Source organism: Tachyglossus aculeatus, chromosome 22 (genome assembly GCF_015852505.1).
Source record: "Tachyglossus aculeatus isolate mTacAcu1 chromosome 22, mTacAcu1.pri, whole genome shotgun sequence".
NCBI classification, from domain to species: domain Eukaryota; kingdom Metazoa; phylum Chordata; class Mammalia; order Monotremata; family Tachyglossidae; genus Tachyglossus; species Tachyglossus aculeatus.
The window spans coordinates 42,572,342-42,598,914 of NC_052087.1; the positions used below are offsets into that span (position 1 = coordinate 42,572,342).

Sequence of the window (26,573 nt, forward strand, 5' to 3'; positions counted from 1 at the left end):
TTCTTACAATGTACAGAGCCCTGTCCTGAACTCAATGCTTAGATTGTACTAGACTAAACTAGTAAATTGCTAAATTATAGAGCTCCATGAGGACTGATATTGAGTCTACCTACTCTGTTGTCCTCTCCCAACACTTAGTACAGTGCTCTGCCCTCAGTAGACACTCAGTAAATACCATTGATTGATTGTAAGAGTAAAAAATGATGGGGCATCTAAAATAAAACCGGCCCAGTATCTGAACAAACACTCTCAAGAGGAAAGAATTGGCCATTTAGATAGGGCAGTGAAACAAGACAAAAACAGAACAAACTTGATCTCTGTGCTGGGTTAATGAACATCCTGATAGTTTTTTCGTGAATGAAATAACAGCCTTCTGAGAATCAATAGGAAGATATTAATAAATCAAACAGAAGGCTACAAAGTACAAACAAAGCCTTTTCCCCGAGCGTGTTCCCAACTTGAAGGGCACACACAAAATTTAATTTGCTCCTTGCTTTTTACTTTGGTTAAAAAAAGTACCACAAGGATTTTAATGTCATGTTCTTATATGCTTTTTCATAAATCAGGTGCCTATTAAACCTTTCATTTTTTAAATATTTGGTTAGCCAGATTATCCTTTTTCCTAGTGGATTATACTGATAATATTTTCCTTCCTGTTCCCTCTCCGTCTGTTTCTCCTTCTCTCTACCTGACTTTTTGTCATGCTCTAAAGGGGAGTTCATTCATTCAGTCATATTTATTGAGCTCTTACTGTGTGCAGAGCCCTGTACTAAGTGCTTGGGAGAGCACAAGGTCTTTCAGCCTCTCTGCCATTTAGACTTGTCTCTTCCTCTCTTAGAGAAACAGGCTTGCACTGAATGTTTTCTAGGGCGTGACCCTCAGGCCCTTTGGGGTTGAATTTGAGTTGAAATAATCTTCTCATTTTTCAAGTCATTGCTCCCAGGAAGATTTATCCTTGGAGCAATCCATATTCACTTTGGCCCTGTGATGTAAATGCCCCCTTTAACGAAGGAGTCTAGATTGCTGTCCCCCTCATTTGAAACCTTATTGAAGACACAGCTCCTCCAGGAGGCCTTCCCTGACTAAGGCCCTGTTTCCTCTCCTCCCACTCCCTTCTGTGTCTCCCTGACTTGCTCTCTCTGTTCTTCCCTTCTCCCAGCCCCACAGCACTTATGGACACATCTGTAATTTATTTTTTTATATTAACATCTGTCTCCCAACCTCTAGACTGTAGTAAGCTCATTGTGGGCAGGGAATGTGTCTATTAACTGCTGCATTGTGCTCGCCCAGGAGCTTAGTACAGTGCCCTGCATATAGTAAGCACTCAGTAAATACTACTGAATGAATGAACTCCCCTTTAGATGAAGTGGGCTAGTGTTCCTTCTAGACTGCAAGCTCCTTGCGAGCAAGGGGCATGTCTACCATCTCTGGTATAGTGTCTTCTCCCAAGTGCTCAGTACAGTGCCCTGCACACAGTAAGCACTCTGTGCCTCAGTTACCTCATCTGTAAACCGGGGATTATGACTGTGAGCCCCATGTGGGACGTGGACTGTGTTCAACCTGATTACCTTGTTTCTATCCAAGTGCTTAGAAAAGTGTCTGGCATATAGTAAGCTCTTAACAAATACCATAAAAAAACACAACAAAAAACAATTGATTGAGTGATTGATTGGTCCACCATTTTACCTCTAAAACTGACACATTTTCCAAGTACGTGCATATCAATAACAGGTATTCATCAGTTCCTCCAACATATTCACCTCTGGCACTAGCTTGAAGTTTTAGTTTTATATTTTATCCTTAATTTGTTCAAGGGTTTCTGAGATGACAGATCTGTCAATGTGCTATTCCACTGTGGGTCTTTAGTCCCAAACAAACCACAACCAAAAACCGACTTTGAATCTTTCTTTTTCCAGTCTTCATCTATTAATAATCAATGGTCTTTTTTGAATGCCTTTGAAGTGCTAAGCACTGTATAACAGTTGCAAGTCACACATTTCCAGTCTTCAAGGAGCTTAGACTTTACAAGTATCTTTAGTAATACTTTTGGTCACAATTTGTAGTACCACTAGTCTTTTCAGAATCCTCATCCATTTGATTATAAGCATGTGAGTTGTGTAACAGGTCACTGATGATTAATTTTCTCCCATCTTGGACCATTTCCTTTTGGATTGTTTACCTTTAGATATGCATGTTTGACAGAGAAAATGCCATGTTACATGCGATTTACTCTTCCATTATGTTCTCTACTGATTTAACCTTTCTTTGGTATATTTTGGCCTTTTCTTTGTATTTCCTCTTGCATCTTTGTTCCCTATTTTATTTAAGAGTCCTCTGTACTGAATTAGTTCTGGCTTTACTTTCACATTCGTCAAACCTGAATACCTCTCTTTTATGTACTTAGGGATATGTTCTAAGCTCTTCTGACCTAAAAGGCCAATCTTTGCCTTTTTAAAATTCTCTAAATGACTTACCAGGAAAATCATGGTAAATTCCACTTTCAGAATGCGTACATTCATTGCGTGATAAAATTTGAGAACTTCACACTCATTCTCAGTGAGTGGTAATAATTAATTTTGACATCGGTGAAGCACTTAGTACATTATTTAAGTGCCTTACCAAGAAAATCATTATGAATTCCACTTTCAGAATAAGTACCTTTGTAACATGTGGTAAAATTTGAAAACTTCACTTTTGTTTTCCATGGTAGTAATGAATTTTGACGTTTCTAAAGCACTTACTATGTCCGAAATGCTGGAATACAGACCAGATCTCTAGACTGTGAGCTCTTTGTGGGCTGGGAATGTGTCCGTTTGTTGTTGTACTCGCCCAGGTGCTTAGTACAGTGCTTTGCACACAGTAAGTGCTTGGTAAATCTGATTAAATGAATGAGTGAAGGTTATTTTACAGGACCCTATCCCTGTCCTACGCAATTTTCCCCATTACCGATGAGGAAACTGAAGCCCAGAGAGGTCAAGTGACTTGCCCAAGGTCATACAGCAGGCTAGATGTGGGACTAGAACCCAGGTCTTCTGCCTCCCAGTCCTGAGCTTTTTCCACTAGGGGGTCTGTTCATTATCGTTAAGACCGTACCTTGGCCGTAGATGTTGCAAATGATTCCTCATGAATTATTTAACCGCAGTTGTTAATCAGCACGATTTTCTCCCTAATTATGATAGTTTTTCCAGTTTTCCTCCTTTGGGGGCTTCATCACCTATTTTCATTATTTTCTCGTGACGGAACTTTAATATAAGATCATTGGACTTTTTTGACGAATCATTAGCTGACAGAGAATTGACCGAAAGCATACCATGTACAAAAATATTCAGAGGAGTGCAGGGTATGAGGGTCAGAAACATATCTCTCCCTCAGAAAATGTTCTTACTCACTTTCAGTGTTTGCTACAATACTTTTAGCCAGGCTACCTGAATGCCAGCATCCATTTTTGGAAATAAAAGACCCAAAGAGATCATGTTAGTTCTCTCTGAGGCCTGTTACTTTCTAAGCAAAGCTTACATTATTCAGCACCTGCTGCTAATATAGTGTCATTTTTCAGAAGGCTCAGCTAGATGAAAGGCTCCTTTCATTTGCTTGATGTATTATGAGCTCTGCCACATGTTTTATCACCGAAGTCTTCTGAGGAAAACAGTGAAAACGATTCCTCCATGTGTATGTAAATGGATGTAGTGTAAAAGAGAGCCAAACAGTCATCATTATTCCTCAGACTCAGAAGAAGGACCGTGCTAGGAAAAATCTGCCGCGATGAACAGAATCAGACACCGACCCACGTGGCATGGAGAGGATGTTGTTATTCAAGGAAGCGATGTGACACCCGCTGATCAGAACCATTTTAGCAATGGCCTTGCTACTGCTGTACTAGGTAGAGCATCGCCACTAGATAGAATATCACTACCTTTCATTTCCCAAACACGATTGCTTCTGTGATCCCAAGGATCATGTTTCTGGGGAAGAGTGATGTGGTCCCAGAGTTGGGAAAAAAAAAAAGAGGCTGTTTACTTGAGAAAAACTCTCAGTATCAGAAGAGCTGGGACTAATATTTTTCTTTCAAATAATGAGAGTTTCTTTAAGAAAAAGTCATCAGTGTCACCTTCCAACTCTTTCATAGCACTTTTTCGAAACCATATTTGCCTTTTCGGTGCTTCTCCAAATGCATTCTCTGCTCCTTTTCTCACAAGCTATCTTAATTGGAAAATGCTCCTCTGTTCCTTTTATGTTGGAGATGAAATGAGTTATTATTTCTGAGTCACTGTTTAAGACCCCCTCTTATATTTGGTGTCCCTAAAATGAAGTTTTCATACCCATGTAGGTGTTTTGGGTTTATATATAATTATATATAAGAATATAAGAAGCAGCGTGGCTCCATGGAAAGAGCACGGGCTTTGGAGTCAGAGATCATGGGTTCAAATCTTGGCTCCGCCAGTTGTCAGCTATGAGACTTTGGGCAAGTCACTTATCTTCTCTGTGCTTCAGTTACCTCATTTCTAAAACGGGGATTAAGACTGTGAGCCCCCTGTGGGACAACCTGGTCACCTTGTAACCTCCCCAGAGCTTAGAACAGTGCTTTGCATATAGTAAGTGCATAATAAATGCCATCATTATTATTATATTATCATTTGTATATATTATACACAATACATTCAGTGTAAATGCATGAATGTATATGACACTGAATAGCATTACAAACACACCTATAGCTGGGAAAATTGTGTGGAGATGTCTCTATTTATATGCATTATACATAGCCGTTTCTACTTGATACCTTTTATAAATAGGAAAGGTTTTCTTCTAACTCTTAGATGAGTTAGACTATTTTGTTAATATGTTTTGTTTTGTTGTCTGTCTCCCCCTTCTAGTCTGTGAGCCCGCTGTTGGGTAGGGACCATCTCTATATGTTGCCAACTTGTACTTCCCAAGCGCTTAGTACAGTGCTCTGCACACAGTAAGCGCTCAATAAATACGATTGAATGAATGAATGAATGACCTTATTTATCCTACTAGCTACAAACTTCTTGGTCTTCCCTAACTGTGAAATTGTCTTCAACTTTAGTTAATCCATTATATAGGTCCTGTCTATATGGGACAGGATACTCTTTAGCAGAAAATATTCCTATGGCAATTCTGTTTCGGCCTTAATATGTACAGGGCATGTAGAATGTGATATTGGGAAAGCTTAGTGTTTTTTTTTTCTGGGGGATTTCCCCTCACCCCTCTCTGCAAAACGTCTGGAGTTCTTTGGGTAGCTGGTATCTGGTAGGATACCAAATACCAAGTGCTTAGTACAGTGCTCTGCACACAGTAAGCGCTCAATAAATACGATTGATTGGTAGGATCAGTTTTTGCTTCTCTCCCTTGTGGTAACCATCCTCCTTCATTCACTTGTCTTATGCTTCCAAGTCGTTTTGACCCATAGCGACTCCATGGACACATCTCTCCCAGAACTCCCCACATCCATCTCCCCATCCCCCCCACCTTACCTCCTTCCCCTCCGCACAGCACCTGTATATATATATATATGTTTGTACATATTTATTACTCTATTTTACTTGTACATATTTATTCTATTTATTTTATTTTGTTAATATGCTTTGTTTTGTTGTCTGTCTCCCCCTTCTAGACTGTGAGCCCGCTGTTGGGTAGGGACCGTCTCTATATGTTGCCAACTTGTACTTCCCAAGGGCTTAGTACAATGCTCTGCACATAGTAAGCGCTCAATAAATACGATTGAATGAATGAATGAATGAATGAATCATTCTGATAGTGTATTCCTAGAGTGTTCTTGGTCGAAATACAGAAGTGGTTTACCATTGCCTTATTCCATGCATGGGACCCTCCCCGATGCCACTGCTGCCCAGCACAGGTGAGTTTTGACTTGGAGTAGATTGCCTTCCACTCACTAGCCACTGCCCAAGCTAGGAACAGAATACTTGACTCTTCCTCCCGTAGTTGGGACTGCTACAGTACTGGAAACTCTCCAAGTGCGACCCTGAGATGGGCTTAATGGTATGGCTACCAACAAATAGCTGTGATGCTAAGTGTTCATTTAATCATTTGCTAATGTCAGAAGGGAGCCAAATTTCTGAAGCTATATGCAGATGTTTTATGTGAATCATAAAAATAAAAGCTAAAATAAAACCTAATATTATTCCAGTCTAAATTCAGATTTTCCCAAATCATATAAGCAACAATAAAATCTAATAATTTCCCCTCAAGTATATATTTCTCTTGAGTCCAAGAATTCCCTCCCCTAGTTTTGAACTACAGGAACTGCATATAGTGAATCCATTTTTAAATCTAAGAAATAATTTTCAAAAGGTTCAAAACACTATGTGTTTCAGGTGTTTTCTTTTTCACTTCAAATTTCAGCACTGCAAATTCAGCTAAATAGAGTTGTAGACTCTTCTTGAAGGAATTACAGATGAACATCTTGGGGGAAGAAATAGTAATAGAGATTAAGTTTTTTAATGGAAAGTTTGCCACATACTATTTCTGCCAAGTAGCTGGATCTGCCACAAATGCTGCTAGAAAACACAAGATCATTAAAGCCAGTGGTTTTAAAACACTAAAAAATGACTGTTAACTATTTTAGGGTGAAACCTTCACTTCTGAGAGGCCATCAAATGTTCTGGAGATGATGAAAGAATGGAAGAATTATGTAGGAAATGAGGAGGAAAGGATACTTGAACATAAAAGTGTCGACCTGCCTTCCACAACTGTGATGTTTGAAAACTTTGAGGGAACTTCAGGCGAGGGAGAGAGAGAGAGAGAAACTTCAGATGATAATAACAGCTTCTTAAGCCTGAGTGTGGGGCCCGAAACTGAAAATTTGAGCAGTAAATCATCCACTCCAACCAAACAGGTAAGAGAAAAGAAACACTGTTCAGACAATTACTCCACCCATGCACCCCAAATGGGAGTTAAAATGCACAATTTTCTTAGATGGTTGTTTTGGAAGCAGCCTGCACTTAGGACCAGGGCAATGAAGCAGTGTGAAGTGGTAGCGGGAAGCAGCATGGCCTAGTGGATGGAGAACTGGGCGTCAGAAGGTCCTGGGTTTTAATACCGGCTCTGCCGCCTAATAATAACAATTATGGTATTTGTTAAGTGCTTATTACATGCCAAGCACTGTTCTAAGCACTGGAGTAGATACAAGTAATCAGGTTGTTCCACATGGGGCTCACAGTCTTAATCCACATTTTGCAGATGAGGTGACTGAGGTGCAGAGAAGTTAAGTGGCTTGCCCAAGGTCACACAGCAGACAAGTGGCGGAGCCAGGATTAGAACCCACGTCCTCTGACTCCCAAGCCCATGCTCTTTCCACTAAGCCACGCTGCTTTACTTGTCTGCTGTCTGACCTTGGGCAAGTTGCTTCACTTCTTTGGGCCTCTTACCTTACCTGGAAAATGGGGGTTAATAATAATAATAATAATAATGATAATAATAATGGTATTTGTTAAGTGCTTACTATGTGCAAAACACTGTTCTAAGCACTGGGGGGATACAAGATGATCATGTTGTCCCATGTGGGGCTCACAGTCTTAATCCCCATTTTACAGATGAGGGAACTGAGGCACAGAGAAGTTAAGTGACTTGCCCAAAGTCACACAGCTAACTGGCAGAGCTGGGATTTGAACCCATGATCTCTGACTCCAAAGCCTGTGCTCTTTCCACTAAGCCACTTTACTTGTCTGCTGTCTGACCTTGGGCAAGTTGCTTCACTTCTTTGGGCCTCTTACCTTAGCTGGAAAATGGGGGTTAAGACTGTGAGCCCCTTGTGGGACATGGACTCTGTCTAAACCTGATTAGCTTGTATTTACCCCGGTGCTTAGTACGGTACCTAGCACATGGTAATCAATCAATCAATCAATCAATCGTATTTATTGAGCACTTACTGTGTGCAGAGCACTGTACTAAGCGCTTGGGAAGTACAAGTTGGCAACATATAGAGACAGTCCCTACCCAACAGTGGGCTCACAGTCTAGAAGGGGGAGACAGGGAACAAAACCAAACATACTAACAAAATAAAATAAATAGAATAGATATGTACAAGTAAAATAAATAAATAAATAAATAAATAGAGTAATAAATATGTACAAACACGTATACATATAGTAGAGTAACTGGGATTACAGATGAAGTAACTGAGGCCCAGAGAATTATATTAATAGTAATGATGGTATTTGCTAAGTGCTTAGTTTGTGCCAAGCACTGTTTTAAGCACTGGGGTAAATACAGGGTAATCAGGTTGTCCCACGTGGGTCTCACAGTTTTAATACCCATTTTACAGATGAGGTAACTGAGGCCCAGAAAAGTTCAGTGACTTGTCCAAAGTCACAGAGCTGATCGGTGGCGAAGCTGGTATTAGAACCCACGACATCTGACTCCCAAGCCCGGGCTCTTTCCACTGAGCCACAATGACGTGACTTGCCCAAGGTTACACAGCAGCTACGTGGTGGAGTCAGGATTAGAACCCATGATCTCTGACTCAGGCCCATGCTCTATCCACAACACCATCCTGCTTCTCTAAGATATGGCTGCTTCTCTTTTTAAGATGTGGCTCCCCACTCTGTTGTATTGTCCTAGATAATAACCCCTTTTTTTTCTCAATGGGTCATTGTTCAACCTGGGAAATTGTAAAGGATTGTTCTGAAATGGAAATGTGGGTCAATAAATGGGTCTATCTAGGCTCTTCACTAAAAAAAAAAAAAGAAAAAAAGGAAAGGAAAAAAATCCCCTAAAATTGGGACTTGCTACTTTCACCCTGGTTGCTTCTCGACAATGAAGTAGAAAGATTTGGATTGAACTCAGATGCCTCCCTTGATCCAGAGGGTTTTGAATAGTGCTGCCCTTTAAGGAAGAAGAAGAAACGAAATTGTCTTCTCCCTTTGGCGTTTAAAGAAATGTTCTCAGTATAGTTCAGGAAAAAAATGCACTCGTCGTGAATTATACAAAAGTCAGGTTAATGTTAAGGACTTACTTTTGTTCTTTCAAGTCCTCATTAGCAGCACACAAATGAATTTGAACTGATGACCTTGTAGAGAAGGAAGATGTCTTGATGAGACTGAGAAACGGAGAAGCCTAAAGTGAATACTGGAAATGCCGTTGGCCATTTCCTCATGTAGGTGCCGGTGATTAATATGCTGGACATCGACACATCAACACAATGCCTTTGAAATATTTTCTGTATAGTCCGTTCTTCCATAGCACGTGTTTTCACTACACGTTTAGCTAGAGCGTTATGGCAGTTCTTCCGACAACATGTATCTGTCTGGGTACAGCACAATGATGTATTGGCAGAAACAATTGTGCACACGTGAGGGATCCGCGCTCAATAAATATGATTAAATGAATGACTCTCAAGACATAGTTTGAGTTCTGCAATCTGAGTTTCCTGAAAGAACCAACCCCCAAGTTCTAGGGAAGCAGTGTGGTCTAGTGGAAAGAACACAGGCCTGGGAGCCAGAGAATCTGGGTTCTAATTCCAGCTCCACCGCTTGCCTGCTGTGTGACCTTGGGCAAGTCACTTAACTTCTCAGGGCCTCAGTTACCTCATCTGTAAAATGGGGATTAAATCCTACCCCCACCTATTTGACTGTGCTCCGCACACAGTAAGCGCTCAGTAAGCAGCATGGCTCAGTGGAAAGAGCACGGGCTTGGGAGTCAGAGGTCATGGGTTCAAATCCTGGCTCCACCACTTGTCAGCTGTGTGACTTTGGGCAAGTCACTTAACTTCTCCGGGCCTCAGTTACCTCATCTGTAAAATGGGGATTAAGACTGTGAGCCCCAGGTAGGACAACCTGATCACCTTGTAACCTCCCCAGGGCTTAGAACAGTGCTTTGCACATAGTAAGCACTTAATAAATGCCATTAGTATTATTATTAATAAGTACGATAGAATTGAATGTAGGACAGGGGCTGTGTATCACATGATTATCTTGAATCTACCCTGGTATGTAGCTCAACGTTTGGCACATATTTAGTGCTTAGCAAGTACCATTAAAAAAAGAAAAGAATGGACAGTGAAACTATTCTGCCTAAAAAAAACATTTTTTGCCAAAAAGAGATGAGACATAACAAATATTATGAAGCCATAAAAAACCTAGAGACTTCTGAATCCTATATATATGTAAACACTCAAAATTGTTTTCTAATCAAGGATTTAAAATTTGACTACAATTTTATTGGAAGCTATATAAGGGCTATCTAGAGTTCTTCTCTGCTCATTGCATCTTTACTTCCTCTCTGAGAAATCTCTTAACTCCATCTATACTACCCAATTTTCTCACAGAAACCATGCTGATCACACAGTTCCCAGAAAGTAGCCTGGATCTATAGACTGCCGACAGTGAGATGAAATTGGAGTTTTTAAACATCAGTTAGGCCAAAAAATAACCAGCAGAAAAAACTCCTTTAGCTCATCAGAAGTATTGGCCTAGGATAAAATTGCCCGGACACTGTAGAACAGAATCCACTCATTTCATTTATGATTTTTAACAATTGGGGTGTTTGTGAAGTTCATACTTTGTGCCAAGCTCTGTACTAAGCACCAGGGTAGAGATGAGAATCCTTAATCTAATTAAGAAATGCAAATAATAAAGGTGAGTGTTCATGCTGTGTTATGTAGCCTCACCTTGAGAGGAGACAGTTGTAAGAAACACCTGGAGGGATGTTACTGATTGCCACAGCACATCATCACTTTAGCATCATTTCCTTGGAGAAGCCTGATAAATAATGTAATTCTGCTACCGTCATTAAACTGAGAAGACACCTGGAGAAAAACAGCATCTGCCAATTAAAACACCCCCTGAACGGTTTCAGGAGAAAATGGAATCATCTACTTGAGCTAAGATCGAGCTTGGGTGGCAGATTTCAAGCTCACACTTTGGTCTTCTGAGCTCTGACTTTGTAGTTCCACAGAGAAAAGAGTCCTTAGTTATCAGCATATTGATTTAGGCCATCTTAGAGAAGGAGCATGGCCTAGTGGAAAAAACACAGTCCTGGGCATTAGGGAACCTGGATTTTAATCCCAGCTCCTTTACTTGCCTGCTGTTTTGACCTTGGGCCAGTAGCTTTACTTCTTTCTGATTCAGTTTTCTCATCTTTAAAGTGTAGATTCTCCCTTCTAACTTTTTTAATGGCTTACTTATGTGTCAAGCACTGTTCTAAGCACTGGGGTAAAATACAAGTTAATCAGGTTGGGCAGAGTCTCTGTCCCACCCGGGGCTCACAGTCTAACTGGAAAGGATTTAGACTTAGTATTTAAACTGTGCACCCCATGTGGGACAAAAATTGTGTCCAACTTGTTTATCTGGTATCTACCCTAGTAGTCAGTCAATCAGTCATGTGTATTGAGCACTTACTATGTGCAGAGCACTGTAATAATAAGTGCTTAGGAGAGTACAATATGACAGTAAACAGACACATTCCCTGCCCACATTGAAGTTTACAGCTGAATGGCAGGGAGGGATGATCGGTAGAGGTTGGGTTAGTGTGGGGGTGGGGTTTGAGTGTGTGTATGTGTGTGTACACACAGGTGGAGTCACAGTGCTTGGCACAAAGTAAGTGCTTAACAGCTACCACAATTAGTATGATTTATTATTATGGTGCTCACCTGTGCTGGGCAGCAGCGACATGGGAGAGAGGCAAGGGCAGAGACTCAAATTTACTGCGCAGAAGAAGGCAACTGGCTTGGGAGTCCGAGGTCATGGGTTCGAATCCAGGCTCCACCACTTGTCAGCTGTGTGACTTTGGGCAAGTCTCTTAACTTCTCTGTGCCTCAGCTACCTCACCTGTAAAATGGGCTTAAGACTGTGAGCCCCACGTGGGACAACCTGATCACCTTGTATCCCCACCAGTGCTTAGAACAGTGCTTCGCACACAGTGCTTAACAAATGCCATTATTATTATTACTGTTATCATTATTATATTTTTACCAAGAAAACTCTATGGGTCCACTGCCAGAACAATGCGGATGGAGGTGGGGCGTTCTGGGAGAGATGTATCTGTGGAGTCGCCGTGAGTCAGAAACGACTCGACAGCATAAGACAAGACATTATTATGTTGAACAACTCTTTTGAGGGCATATGAAATGAAATCCTTGAGCAAGTTTATTTACCAAGAGCATTTATTATCCAGTGGACTACTTGCCCCTGTAGGATCTTAGTAGTAGCAGATCTTTTTTTTTCCCCAAGGAAAAGCCTAATCAAAAGCGAATATGTTCGATTTGAAACCTCAGAAATGTAAACGTTTTCTGGAAATGGAATCAATCAAAGCCAGTGGTATTTATTGAGCACTTACTGTATGAGGAGCGCTGTACTAAGCACTTAGGAGAATATAGTACAATAGAGTTGGCAGACAAGTTTCCTGCCCACAGTGAGCTCACAGTCTAGAGGGAAATTGAAAATACTAAAGCATTTGTGTGGGGTTCCTTTCAAGGAAGGAAGCAGCATGGCCTAGTGGAAAGGCCTGGGAGTTAGAGGTCCTGGGTTCTAATTCCACCTCTGCTCCTTGTCTTCTGTATGACCTTGGGCAAGTCACTTAACTTCTCAGTGCCTCAGTTACTTTATCTATAAAATGAAAATTAAGATTGTGAGCCCCACGTGGGACATACACTGTGTCCAAATTAACTGTCTTCTATCTACCCCAATGCCTAGTTAGTGCAGTGCCCAGCACATAGTAAGCACTTAGCAAATACTATAAAAAAGGAAGATCTTATCATTTCGAGAGGAAAATCAGCCAACCGATCCCTTGGAGAGGAGAATGCAAATCCTTTCATTTTTCTTTGTACACAAAATGTAATAATAATAATGATGGTATTTGTTTAAGTGCTTACTATGTGCCAAGCACTGTTCTAAGCACTGGGACACTGTTCTAAGAGCTGGAGTACTGTTCTAAGATGACTGGACTGAAAATGAAGGAAAATATGCCTCCTGTCTTACAGGATTAGATCAGTCAGTGGTATTTATTGATCGCTTACTATATGCTTAGCACTGTACTAAGTGCTTGATTAGATTTGATTTAAAATCCATATTTATACAATCAGCTTACTTTGTGTGTCACCATCTATGGCTGAGGAAAAGCTCTGTGAGTAGGAAAGCCAGAAGGGTGATCCTTCTCTCTCAGTCCTCATCCTCTGGACACAGCAGGATTGGGAAGTAAGAGGAGTCTTATTGCATCCCTGAACCAGAGGCCACAGTTTATAACAGAATGTCCTGGCATTTGGACTTTGAATCAGTCTGTAATTTAAATGTGTGACTCTAGGAATGGTTTCTATGGTGATAAACCACTTAACTTAAATAGCATATATTTGTTTTTTACTCAAAATTCAGATAAATCGTAACAGTTTTCAATCACCAGGCACTGGTATCAGCTTTCAGTGATAAACCTCGAGCTTACTGGTTCCGTATCCATTATCAGCAGATGAGTTCATCAGGATAAAATTATGCCAGTGAATGCCAAGAGGAGTCAATTTCACTTTGTTTTTCTAGCACATATAATCTCCCTTTGCATACCTTCATTCAGTCAGTCAGTCATATTTACTGAGCACTTACTGTCTGCAAAGCACTATACAAAGCTTGGGAGAATACAATATAGCAGTAACCTCGAGTCCTCTTTGAAAACTAGTGACTCGAACTGGGAAACACTTGCCCCGGAATAATATGGAGGACTCTCTGGCTGGAAAGGTCTGTGAGACGCCATCCTGTCCATGCTCTTGCCTGCAGGCAGGATTCATCTATCAATCAATCAATGACATTTTTTCAGTGTTTACTGTGTGCAGAGCTCTGTACTAAGCGCTTGGGAGAGTACAGCAGAGTTGCAATACAGAGTTGTTACATCTTACATTCTAGAGGGGGAAACGGACATTTATAGTATTAATTATCATATTGAGTATATATAATTATTAATCCTCATATTGATATTATAGTATATTATAACGATATTATATTATATATTAATATATACTATTGTATCATATATCGATATTATTTCGAGAAGCAGCGTGGCTCAGTGGAAAGAGCCCGGGCTTGGGAGTCAGAGGTCGTGGGTTCTAATCCCGGCTCCACCACTTGTCAGCTGTGTGACCTTGGGCAAGTCACTTCACTTCTCTTTGCTCAGTTCCCTTATCTGTAAAATGGGGATTAAGATTGTGAGCCCCATGTGGGACCACTTGATCACCTTGTATCCCCCCAGTGCTTAGAACAGTGCTTTGCACATAGTAAACACTTCACAAATGCCATTATTAGTAGTAGTAGTAGTAGTAGTTTTTGTATTAATTATATTAGCATTGTCTGTTTCCCCTTCTAGACCTAAACTATTCCAGCAGAAAGGCGTCTCTCCTTCTTGTAAAAATATCTGGAGAAGGAGAGTTCCCAATAATAATAATAATAATAATAATAATGATGGTATTTGTTAAGTGCTTACTATGTGCAAAGCACTGTTCTAAGTGCTGGGGGGTTACAAGGCGATCAGGTTGTCCCATGGGGGGCTCACAGGCTTCATCCCCATTTGACAGATGAGGGAACTGAGGCCCAGAGAAGTTGTGACTGGCCCTAGGTCACACAGGATCTGTCTTGGCAGTTCGTTGTAGGGTTTAAGAGCTCTCGCCAAAATCTTTACCCAAATTCTATGTCTGTTGCTTGAGCCCCTTCACACGTTGACTGTCCTCATTAGAACTTGAGCCCCATGTGGGACAGGGATTGTCAAACCAACTCTTAGAACGGTGCTTCACACACAGTAAGCGCTTAACAAATACTATTTTTTAAAAATACGGGTGGTGACTGTGCTCTTTGACCTCCATATGCTTGAAATTGTTTAGGTCTCCCTTTAGCCTTGTCCAGGCTAATGAGTCTTGGGTCTCTGCAAATTACAGAATTGGAAACCTGAATCTAGGAGATCAATCATCATGGTTCCTCTCCTTTGACTCCTCTACTCATTTTCCCTATATACCGTGGAGTTTAGAAAGCAGTGAGGCCTAGTGGGTAGAGCAAGGGCCTGGGAGTTAGAAGGACCTGGGTTCTAATCCCAGCTCTGCCACCTGTCTGCTGTGTGACTTTGGGCAAACCACTTTACTTCCCTGTACCTCAGTTGATTCATCTGTAAAATGGGGATTAAACTCTGTGAGCCCTGTGTAGGACAGTAACTGTATCCAATCCAATTTACTTGTATTCCCCCCAGTGCTTATTATAGGGCCTGGCATATAGTAAGTGTTTCACAAATACCACAGTTATTATTATCTGGAGGCAGCATTCTGGGGAAAATCAGACAAGTTTGGGGTATGAAGCTCCAGATCTTGGCTATCATTTTTCAGGGCTATGTTAGTGAGCATGTATGTGAGCAAGGAAAACTCTCCCTTGACCCCTGCATCTCTCTCTAGTTTTCACCCTATCTCCCTAATTATTGTTTATTGTTGTACTGTACTTTCCCAAGCATTTAATACAGTGCTCTGAACCCAGTAAGCACTCAATGCATCTGATTGAATGAATTATTAATTGCTATTATTGTGTTTGTTAAGCACATACTTTCAATCACTGAGATTTATTGAGGGCATACTGTGTGCAGAGCACTGTACAGAGCATGTGTGAGGATACAATAGGGTAGGTAGACACAATCCCTGCCCACAGGGAGCTTAAAAACTAGAGGGGAGACAGACATTAATATACATTAATAATAATAACGGTAATAATGATGGTATTTGTTAAGCGCTTACTGTATGCCAAGCACTGTTCTAAGCGCTGAGATAGATACAAGGTGATCAGGTTGTCCCACGTGGGACTCACAGTCTTAATCCCCATTTTAAGAGAAGCAGCGTGGCTCAGTGGAAAGAGCATGGGCTTTGGAGCCAGAGGTCATGGGTTCAAACCCCGGCTCTGCCAATTGTCAGCTGTGTGACTTTGGGCAAGTCACTTAACTTCTCTGTGCTTCAGTTACCCTATCTGTAAAATGGGGATTAAGACTGTGAGCCTCATGTGGGACAACCTGATCAACTTGTATCTACCCCAGCGCTTAGAACAGTGTTTTGCACATAGTAAGCGCTTAACAAATACCAACATTATTATTATTATTATTATTATTTTACAGGTGAGGTAATTGAGGCACAGAGAAATTAAGTGACTTGCCCAAAGTCACACAGCTGACAAGTGGCGGAGCCGGGATCAGAACCCACGATCTCGGACTCCCAAGCCCGTGTTCTTTCCACTAAGCCATGCTACTTCTCTTATATCTGTATGCTTCTCTTATTATCTGTACCTAAGTCCTGCTGGACTGGGGCATAAATCAAAATCAGCTTCTCTTCCAACTCTCTCTCAACCCCCTGCAATCTGGTGTCTGCCGTCTTCACTCCACAGAAATGGCCCTCTCTTAGGTCTCCAATGATCTCCTCTATGACAAATCCAACAACCACTACTCCATCCTAATCCTCCTTGACCCCTTAGCTGCCTTCGACATTGTGCACCACCGCCTTCTCAGCGTGGCTCAGTGGAAAGAGCACAGGCTTTGGAGTCAGAGATCATGGGTTTAAATCCCGGCTCCGTCAATTGTCAGTTGTGTGACTTTGGGCAAATCACTTAACTTCTCTGTGCCTCAGTTACCTCATCTGTAAAATGGGGATTAAGACTGTGAGCCACCCGTGGGACAACCTGATCATCACCTTGTAACCCCCCAGTGCTTAGAACAGTGCTTTGCACATAGTAAGCACTTAATAAATGCTATTATTAGTAGTATTATTATTATATATCATCCATCTTCGCTTCACCTATATGGTCCTCTCCTTGTCCTCCTCCTATGTCTCTCTGCTCATTCTCAGGGTCTTTCACTGATTCCACCTGTGTCTCCCTCTCTCTAACTGTGGGAATCCTTCAAGACACCCACTTCCTTGAGGATTGCATTTGCTCCCATGGATTTCAACTACCATTGTTACGCGAATGATTCCCAAATCTTCCTCTCCAGCCCTGATCTCTCTCTCCCCATGCTTAGTACGTTCCAGTGCTCAGTATGGTGCCTGGCACATAATAAGCACCTAACATACCATAATTATTCGTTATTATTATTATTATTATTCTCTTCAGATTAACATTTCCTCCTGCCTCCAAGACATCTCTACTTGGACACCTCAAACTTAACAGTCCCAAAACAGAACTCCTCATCATTCCACCCAAATCCAGTCTTCCATCTTTCCCCTCACTGAAGACAATGCCACTCTCCTCCCTGTATATCAAAAGCCCATAACCTTGGCATTATCCTCAACTCATTTCTCTCATTTCAACCCACATATTCAATCTGTCACTAAATTCTGGTTAGTTCTAGCTCACAACATTGCTAAAATCCTCCCTTTCATCATCATCATCCTTGTGGTATTTAAGAGATTACTGTGTGCCAGGCACTGTACTAAGTGCTGAGGTAGATAAAAGCAAATCGGGTTGGATGCAGTGCTTGTTCCACATTGGGTTCACAATCTTAATCCCCATTTTACAGATGAGGTAACTGAGGCCCAGGGAAATGTAGTGGGGGAGCCAGGATTAGAACCCAGGTCCTTCGGACTCCAAAGCCCACGCTTAGTCCACTAGGCCACACTGCCGCTGCTTTCTTCAGTCCAAACTGCTACCACACTGATCCAAGCAGTTTTATCATCATCAATCGTATTTATTGAGCGCTTACTGTGTGCAGAGCACTGTACTAAGCACTTGGGAAGTACAAGTTGGCAACATATAGAGACAGTCCCTACCCAACAGTGGGCTCTTCTTTATCCCACCTCGACTACTGAGTCAGCCTCTTTACTGACCTCCGTTCCTCCGGTCTCTTGCCCTCCCCAGTCCAGAGCATTTTTCTAAAAAAATTCAGTCCATGTGTATCCACTCCTCAAAATCTTCCAGTGGTTGCCCATCCTCCTCCTCAACAAACAGAAATTCCTTCCCATCACCTTTAGGCACTCAATCAGCTCTCCCCCTCCTACCTCACCTGGCTGCTTTCTTCCCTCAACCCAGCCCACACACACATCACTCCTCTAATGTCAACCTACTCACTGTACTGTACCTTCATAATCATTATGATATTTGATACATGCTTACTATGTGCCAGGCACTGTACTAAGCATTGGGGTGGCTACAAGTAAGTCAGGTTGGACACACTTTCTGCCCCACACAAGGCTCATAGTCTCGATCCCCATTTTCCAGGTGAGGTCACTGAGGCCCAGAATAGTGAAGTGACGTGCCCAAGATCCCACAAGTGGTGGAGCCGGGATTAGAACCCATGACCTTCTAACTCCAAGGCCCGTGCTCTATCCACTATGCCATGCTGCTTGATCTCATCACTGACTTCTTGCCCACGTCCTCCCTCTGTCCTGGAACAACCCTCCCACTTCATATCCAAGAAACCACCGCTCTCCCCACCTTCAAAACCCTCCTATATATTCACATCCCCTCCAAGAATCCCTCCCTAACTAAGCCCCCATTTCCCCTCCTCCTCTTCCCTTCTGTGTCACCTATGAACTTGAATCTGTACCCTCTAAGCACTTGATATCCATCCCACCCTCAGCTCCACAACTGTTATGGGTGTATCCTTACACCCCTCATTTCCCCGATTTGTAATTTATATTTGTGTCTGTCTCCCCCTCTAAATCAAAGGACAGGAATCATGTCTACAAACTCTATTGTCCTCTCAAAGGACTTAGATCAGTGATTTAATAATAATAATAATGGCATTTGTTAAGCGCTTACTATGTGCAAAGCACTGTCCTAAGCACTGGGGAGGATACAAGGTGATCAGGTTGTCCCACGTGGGGCTCACAGTCTTAATCCCCATTTTACAGATGAGGTAACTGAGGCACAGAGAAGTCAAGTGACTTGCCCCAAAGTCACACAGCTGACAATTGGTGGAGTTGGGATTTGAACCCATGACCTCTGACTCCAAAGCCCGGGCTCCTTCCACTGAGCCACGCTGCTTCTCTATTTTCACACACATAGTAAGCACACAATTGAAACCATTTATTGATTGATTATTGGGCAAGTGTGGGAAAAAAGGGATGACCTTCCAGGTGATGTAGGGAATAATGATGGCTTTTGTTAATCACTTACTATGTGCCAGGCACTGTTTTAAGTGCTAGGGGGGATACAAGGTAATCAGGTCATCCCACATGGGGCTCATAGTCTTTATTCCCATTTTACTGAGGTAACTGAGGCCCAGAGAAGTTAAGTGACTTGCCCAGAGTCACACAGCTGACAAATGGCGGAGCCAAGATTAGAACCCATGACCTCTGACTCCCAAACCCAGGCTTTTTCCACCGATCCATGCTGCTCTTCCCCTTTCCCCCAGCTCCTGTCCTGTTGAAAGGGGAGAGAAAGCCTCCTAACCTGCCCCCAGGCCCTTTTGGTTTTACAAAAAGGCACCCTGTCTCCCCCTTCTAGACTGTGAGCCCGTTGTCGGGTAAGGACCGTCTCTATATGTTGCCGATTTGTACTTTCCCAAGCGCTTAGTACAGTGCTCTGCACACAGTAAGCGTTCAATAAATATGATTGAATGAATAAATATACGGAGCCTTGAGGAGAGCAAAGAACCTCCTCCCACCCCACACTTCTGGTCCTGGAGCCATTCGCTGGCTTGGGCTGGGCCAGGGATGGGAGGAAGTTTCTACCACACTCCTGCCTTGTCCTCACCACAGCCCTGGCTTCTCCCCACTTATTATTATTATCATTATTATTATTATTATATTATTATTATTATTATTCTCCCACTACCCACTCTGGCTTTTACCCACCACATCCCCCTGTCCCCACAGCGGGCACATGGTGGAGCCAGGATTAGAACCCAGGTTCTCCGACTCCCAGTTCCAATCTCTTTCCCCTGGACCATGCCCCAAGGGTACCTTGCCAATAACTTCAGCCCCTCGGTTGCCTTTTTACAGCTCAACAAGAAAAAGCATTGCATCAACACATTAACCAACGGGACTATGAAGAAGAAGAATGCAAACCTGAAGACAAACACTACAGTAAGTACATTTGGAAAATTATACTGAATTTCTGCCAGTTTTCATTTTTCTTACCTGCGGAACTCTTTTTTTGCAGAGCTGTTTTAGAGGCAGAGAGAAATGAGAGGGTGGTGCATTTCCATATATATCTTTCACTGTAATGAGTGTGTGAGTTTAGTTAAGGGTTATCCCTATAATAATAATGATGGCATTTATTAAGCGCTTACTATGTGCAAAGCCCTAGTGATAAATTGAACACTTGGGGAGATCTTAGACTTTTTCATCTCAGCAAGGATAGTGGGTAAGGGAGTTTGTAGGGAGACAGTCAAGGAGGCAGTGTGGTCGTGTATATGTGCAATATGTGCTGGAGATATCTCTCGCTCTTCGTGTTTGTCTCATCTTCTTCTCAGTCCGTCTTTCTCACATCTCATCTCTTGCTTTTTCCTCTTTATTCTACAGCGCTTATGTACATTTTAATGTCTGTCTCCCCTTTTAGACTGTAAGCTCCTTGTGGGCAGGGAATGTGTCTATTTATAATTAATGCCCGTTAACTTGTTTTGATCTGTATATAGCTATAATTCTATTGACGCCTGTTTACTTGTTTTGATGTCTGTCTCCCCACTTCTAGCCTGTGAGCCCCTTATGTGCAGGGATTGTCTCTGTTGCTGAATTGTAATAATAATAATAATAATAGTAATGTTGGCATTCGTTTAGTACAGTGCCAAGCGCCTAGTACAGTGCTCTGCACACGGTAAGCGCTCAATAAATACAATTGAATGAATGAATTTGTTAAGTGCTTACTGTGTACAAAGCACTGTTCTGAGTGCCGGGAAGGATACAAGCTGATCAGGTTGTCCCACGTGGGGCTCACAGGCTTCATCCCCATTTTCCAGATGAGGGAATTGAGGCCCAGAGAAGTGAAGTGACTTGCCCAAAGTCACATAGCTGACAAGTGGTGGAGCCGGGATTAGAACCCATGACCTCTGAATCCCAAGCCTGTGTTCTTTCCACTGAGCCATGCTGCTTCTCTAAAAGGCAAACAAACTGTGAGATGGGGGAGAAGTAGCAGGGTAGCTTGGAAATTGTACTTTCCAAGTGCTCAGTACAGTGCTCTGCACACAGTAAGCGCTCAATGAAAACAATTGAATTAATGAGGTGTCTACCATCTCTGTTATATTGTACTCTCCCAAGCACTTAGTACAGTGCTCTCATACAGTAAGCGCTCAATAAATACCATTGACATCAGTCATTTCACTCATTTACTGATTGACTGATTGGCTAATTTTCCTCTTTCCCATTCTTGCCTTCTTCTCCCCGCTAGTCTTGGACTGCAGTCTCTACTCCTGTGGAAATCCTGCCTATTAACATTGTATTTAAAACTGGCTAGTTCAATAAATCAATTTCGGTTCACCCTATTTGATAATCGCCCACTTGGCAAATCATTTAGTAACAGCAATGTGTCATTTTAAACTTTGTAAGAGGGGCGTATGTATGAATGTGAATGAATACTCAAGCAGCCCACCCTTAAATTTGATTGATTGATTGACGTGCCTGATTTTAGTATACTGCCCGATGGAGGCAGGGCTTCAGTATACCATCTCCTCGTCATCTGCGAGAGTTAATGTTTCTCCCAATGCTCTTCCCAACTTCCCAGCTCACTATGAGAGAGTGACTTACTGTACTCCCCCAAGGGCTTAGTACAGTGTCCTGTACGTAGTAAGTACTCAATAAATACAATCGATTGATTGATTGACTTAGTTTAGTCGCTGGGAGACTGGATTCATTGGGGCTGAGGGAATGCTTTTTGCAACCCTTGCTGAGGAAAGACTGAGCACTTTGCGAGGAGGTTCTGAATGGCGAACGGAAATGGGGCATGCACCAAAAGGAAGGTCAGAACAAACATCTCAGAGGCGCCATCGGCCAATTGATCACATTTATTGAGTGATTACTATGTGCAGAGCACTGTACTAGTTTCTTTGGAGAGTAGAATACAAGTGTTGGTAGACATGTTCCCTGTCCACAGTGAACTTACAATCTAAAGGGGGAGGCAGACATTAATAGAAGTGCATTACAATAGAAGAGAAGCAGCTTGGCTCAGTGGAAAGGGCACGGGCTTGGGAGCCAGAGGTCTTGGGTTCTCATCCCAGCTCCACCACATGTCAGCTGTGTGACTTTGGGCAAGTCACTTAACTTCTCTGGGCCCCAGTTCCCTCATCTGTAAAATGGGGATTAAGACTGTGAGCTCCACATGGGACAACCTGATCAACTTGTAACCTCCCCCCAGCACTTAGAACAGTGCTTCACACATAGTAAGTGCTTAACAAATGCCATTATTATTATTATTATTAAGTACATAAACTACTGAGATTTGGTAAGCGCACGGTCCCCAGCAGTGCAAATAGCAGCAGACTGACCCTGGAGGGTGGCAGTCAGGGGAGAGGGGGCTTCTCTCCCCTAGGAATGTCTTCAAGAAAATCAGAATAAAAACCAGCATGAGGTATTGCAGGTGACCCACATGACAATGGCCAGCATACAGTGGAGAATGGCTGCTTGGCTCCCTATCAAGTCTCTCCAGACAGGGATGAGAATGCAGTAGAATTGGTGTGTTGTTTTTTTCCATACAATAATCAAGTGATTTAAAGCCTCAATCTGTAAACCTAGGCTACCATCAAGAATTACATTGAGTTGAAGAAAACACATTGGGTCTCCAGAGCCCCTGGGCAGGGGGCATATTAAGGAAATATCTGCAGTGGCTCATCTCATTTTGCTGGAGATATAATGAGCCGGTTTATTTCATGTCCCGTTTTCAATTCTTCGGGAGTTTTCTTTGAGACTTTCCACACTCCTCCAGACTTTTAAGGTCGGCTGGGGGAGATGATTTTCTTTCGCATCTCAGGGAGCTGAAGGAATGACTCCCACTCCCAGAGGGGAGTTTCCTCTCTCCGGTCCAGTCGGAGTCCATCCACTGTGTTTTCCGGGGAGAGGCGGGAGCTGAATTGGAATGATAACGAAGATCAAAGTGTTTTTTCAAGACAATCTGCCCCTTTCAGTGCCAAGGTTTGTTTAAAACTATAGTTAGAAGAAGGCAAATCCAGCCTAGTGGAAGGAGCTGGGCTGAAATTTGTCATTATTATTATTATTGATAATTATAATTATTATTATGGTACTTGTAAAGCGCTTATAATATAATCACTTATATAAGGTACTTCAGCGCTTAGAACAGTGCTTTGCACATAGTAAGTGCTTAATAAATGCCATTATTATTATTATTATTATATGCCAAGCATTGTTCTAATCACTGGGATAGATTACAAGTTAATCAGGTTGGACACAGTCCCTGTCCCACATGGGGCTCACACTCTTAACCCCCATTTTACAGATGAGGTAACTAAGGCACAGAGAAGTTAAATGACTTGCCCAAGGTCACACAGCAGATATGTGGCGGAGCCAAGATTAGAACCCAGGTCTAATTTAGGGGATCTGGGTTCTAATCCCAGCTCTACCACTTGCCTGCTCTGTGCTCTTGGGCAGTTCACTTTTTGGTGTCTCAGTTTCCTTGTCTGTAAAATGAGGATCAAGTAACTATTTTTTAATAATAATAATAATAACAATAATAATAACTGTGGTATTTGTTAAGTGTGTATTTTGTGCCAAGCACTGCACTAAGTGCTGGGGGAGATACAAGATAACCAGGTCCCACAGAGAGCTCACAGTCTAAGTAGGAGGGAGAACAAGTATTGAATCCCCATTTTGCAGATGAGGGAACCCGAGGCCCAGAGAAGTGAAATGACTTGCCCAAGGTCACTCACAGCAAATAAGTGGTGGAGCTGGGATTAGAAACCAGGTCCTCCGATTCCCATGCTGCTTCCAATCTGAGTTGGTAGGCATGATTTATGTCTCAAGGAGTTTACAATCTAGTGGGGGAAACAGACATTAGAATCGGTTACACAGAGGGGAAGGGCGGAATATAAGGATATGCAGGTAAGTGCTGTGGTAAGGGGACTGAGCTGATTATCTTATCTCCACACCACTGCTTAGAACAGTGCTGGGCACATAGGAAGCGTGGCTTAGTGGAAACAGCACAGGCTTGGGAGTCAGAGGATGTGGGTTCTAATTCCGCTCCACCACTTATCACCTGTGACCTTGAACAAGCCACTTAACTTTTCTGTGCCTCAGTTACCTCATCTGTAAAATGGGGATTGAGACAAGGAGCCCACGTGGGAGAACCTTATTACCTTGTATCTACTCCAGTGCTTAGAACAGTGCTTGGCACCTAGTAAGTGCTTAAAAAATATTATAATTATTATCATCATCATTATTATTAAATGCCACAGTTATCATTAGTTTAAATGTGAAAATTCAGTCTCTTAATTCTCTATAGAACACCAACTAATAATGATCATAATGATGATGATATTTGTTATGTGCCAGACACCATACTAAGCGCTGGGGTAGATACAAGCAGATTGAGTTGGACCCAATCCCTGTCCCACTTGAGGCTCACAGTCTCAATCCCCTTTTACAGATGAGGGAACTGAGACACAGGGAAGGGAAGTGACCTGCCCAAGGTCACCCAGCAGACATGTGGCAGAGCCGGGATTAGAACCCACGACCTTCTGACTCCCAGCTCCTTGCCATGCTGCCTCAAACTACTGTTTAATTCCTCTCAGGTCCCTCCTCTCGGCGATGTCACTTCCCCATCTCATTCAGAACCTCTCTTTTGTTTCCAGTTCTCTGCTACCGGAAAAGGATCCCCGGGGTCCGGTTTAAAGCGGGGCATGGACCCTTCAGATATCTCACTCCTACAGATTTACCCTGCCAACAGACAGCCTCCACAGCCCCCGAAGTGGGAAGTAGATAGCGCCTCTGTCTCTGCAAGCCAAGGATTAGCTCCCAAAAGCAATCCTAAATCGACTGGCACGCCAAAAACCAAAAAGCCATCCTAGGGCATCCGCCAACAGCTCTTTACAATATCCAGAAGAGTCGACCGCTCCCGACATCTCAAGGATGCGATGGGCTGAAGAGGATGACGGTACTGTGCCTGAACTGTGCGTTTTTTCCTGGGATGGCCTCAGACATCCCCAGAACTATTTGCCTCACCTCTCCAACCAAAAGTGTCTCTGTTGCAGCCGAAACCCAATTAGCTGTAGAGATTATCGCTGGGCCAAAAATTAAAATGATCCAAAAGCCAACGTAATATTTGGTTTAGAGACTGGTAGCCCCGTAGCTGAAGAATTCTTCCACAGGGAAGAATTTCATAAATCCGCCAGCTGGTTTTTACCTAGAATTCCAGAGATTAGTCACCTACGCTTACAGAGGGGGAAAAAAAGCCCACGGAGAGACCAGAATTTGTAATGGAGGTTCCCTGATAACTATGTGCTCTCTGCACCAGGAGACTTTGCCAGGAAATTGCTTATAAACTTGCTTTAGGCATTACAGCACAAATGTTTCGGTCATTGAATGCGTTATTACTATTTTAGGTCACTGTAGATTGCTTACACAACTTATTTTCAACTTGGCAAACGGGAAAAGTTTTTTTCTTAGAACTCCCTGCTCAGAACTTGCTGCTAAATGTCCAGTGTGTGGCTCGAATAAATAAAATGAAAAGTAACAGGTGTTAGCCATGCTGGTGGACTGCATCTGTTCAGAGGGAGAGGAAACCTAATTTGGCAGAGGGTGGTAGAATAGGAATGTATTCTGTTGCATGGGAAGGAGGGTTGCTGCCTTTATTGGTAAGTAATTCCTGTAGCTACCCAGTAAATTTTGCTGGTAGATTGCCAGCTGAGAAGATACCCTTTCCATACTTCCATTGTCCACCAAAAATGAAAAAAGATGAAAGAAATACAGTGATAGGGGTGTGCCAAAGGTCTGCCAGAAGAAAGTCTGCTTTGTCCTTTTTAAGAAGTAAACTGTCTGTTGCTCACCTGTGTATTCTTTCCTGGCCCTTTTTATAGTGCTTTGCATACAGTGAACGTTTAATAAGTACTATTACTACTACTACTACTAATAACTGTGGTATTTGTTCAGCGCTTACTGTGGGCCAGACACTGTACTAAGCGCTGGGGTAGATACAAGATAATCAAGTTGACACAGTCCCACTCGGGAGAAGCAGCGTGGTTTAGTGGAAAGAGCACTGACTTGGGAGTCAGAGGTTGTGGATTCTAATCTCAGCTCTACCAGTTGTCAGCTGTGTGACTTTGGTCATGTCACTTCACATCTCTGTGCCTCAGTTACCCTCATCTGTAAAATAGGAATTAAAACTGTGAGTGCCACGTGGGGCATCCTGTTACCTTGTATTTCCCCCAGCACTTAAAACAGTGCTTGACACATAGTAAGTGCTCAACAAAATACCATCATTGTTATTATTATAATGCAAGCAAATCAGGATGGACACACTCCCTGTCCCATATAGAGCTCACAGCCTCAATCCCCATTTGCCAGATGAGGTAACTGAGGCCCAGTGAAGTGACTTGCCCAAGGTCACACAGCAGATTAGTGGCAGAGCTGGAATTAGAACCCACGACCTTCTGATCCCCTGTCCCGTGCTCTACCCATTAAGCCATGCTGCTACTACTTAGTCATTGCACCCCAGGCAGCC

At 42.6% G+C, this 26,573-nt stretch overlaps 1 protein-coding gene across 3 annotated transcripts in view; it reads left to right on the top strand.

Annotated features, from left to right (window-relative positions):
* STK33 (serine/threonine kinase 33) overlaps nt 1-25,900 on the top strand; it is a 167,873-nt gene extending 141,973 nt beyond the window's left edge. For all 3 annotated transcript variants that reach the window (XM_038764275.1, XM_038764276.1, XM_038764277.1), the window contains 3 exons: nt 6,608-6,877; nt 19,913-19,996; nt 24,706-25,900. In XM_038764275.1, the coding sequence (XP_038620203.1) occupies nt 6,608-6,877; nt 19,913-19,996; nt 24,706-24,921 (570 nt within the window). In that variant the 3' untranslated portion in view covers nt 24,922-25,900. The remainder of the gene's footprint in view (nt 1-6,607; nt 6,878-19,912; nt 19,997-24,705) is intronic.
* The last annotated feature ends 673 nt before the right edge of the window (nt 25,901-26,573 follow it).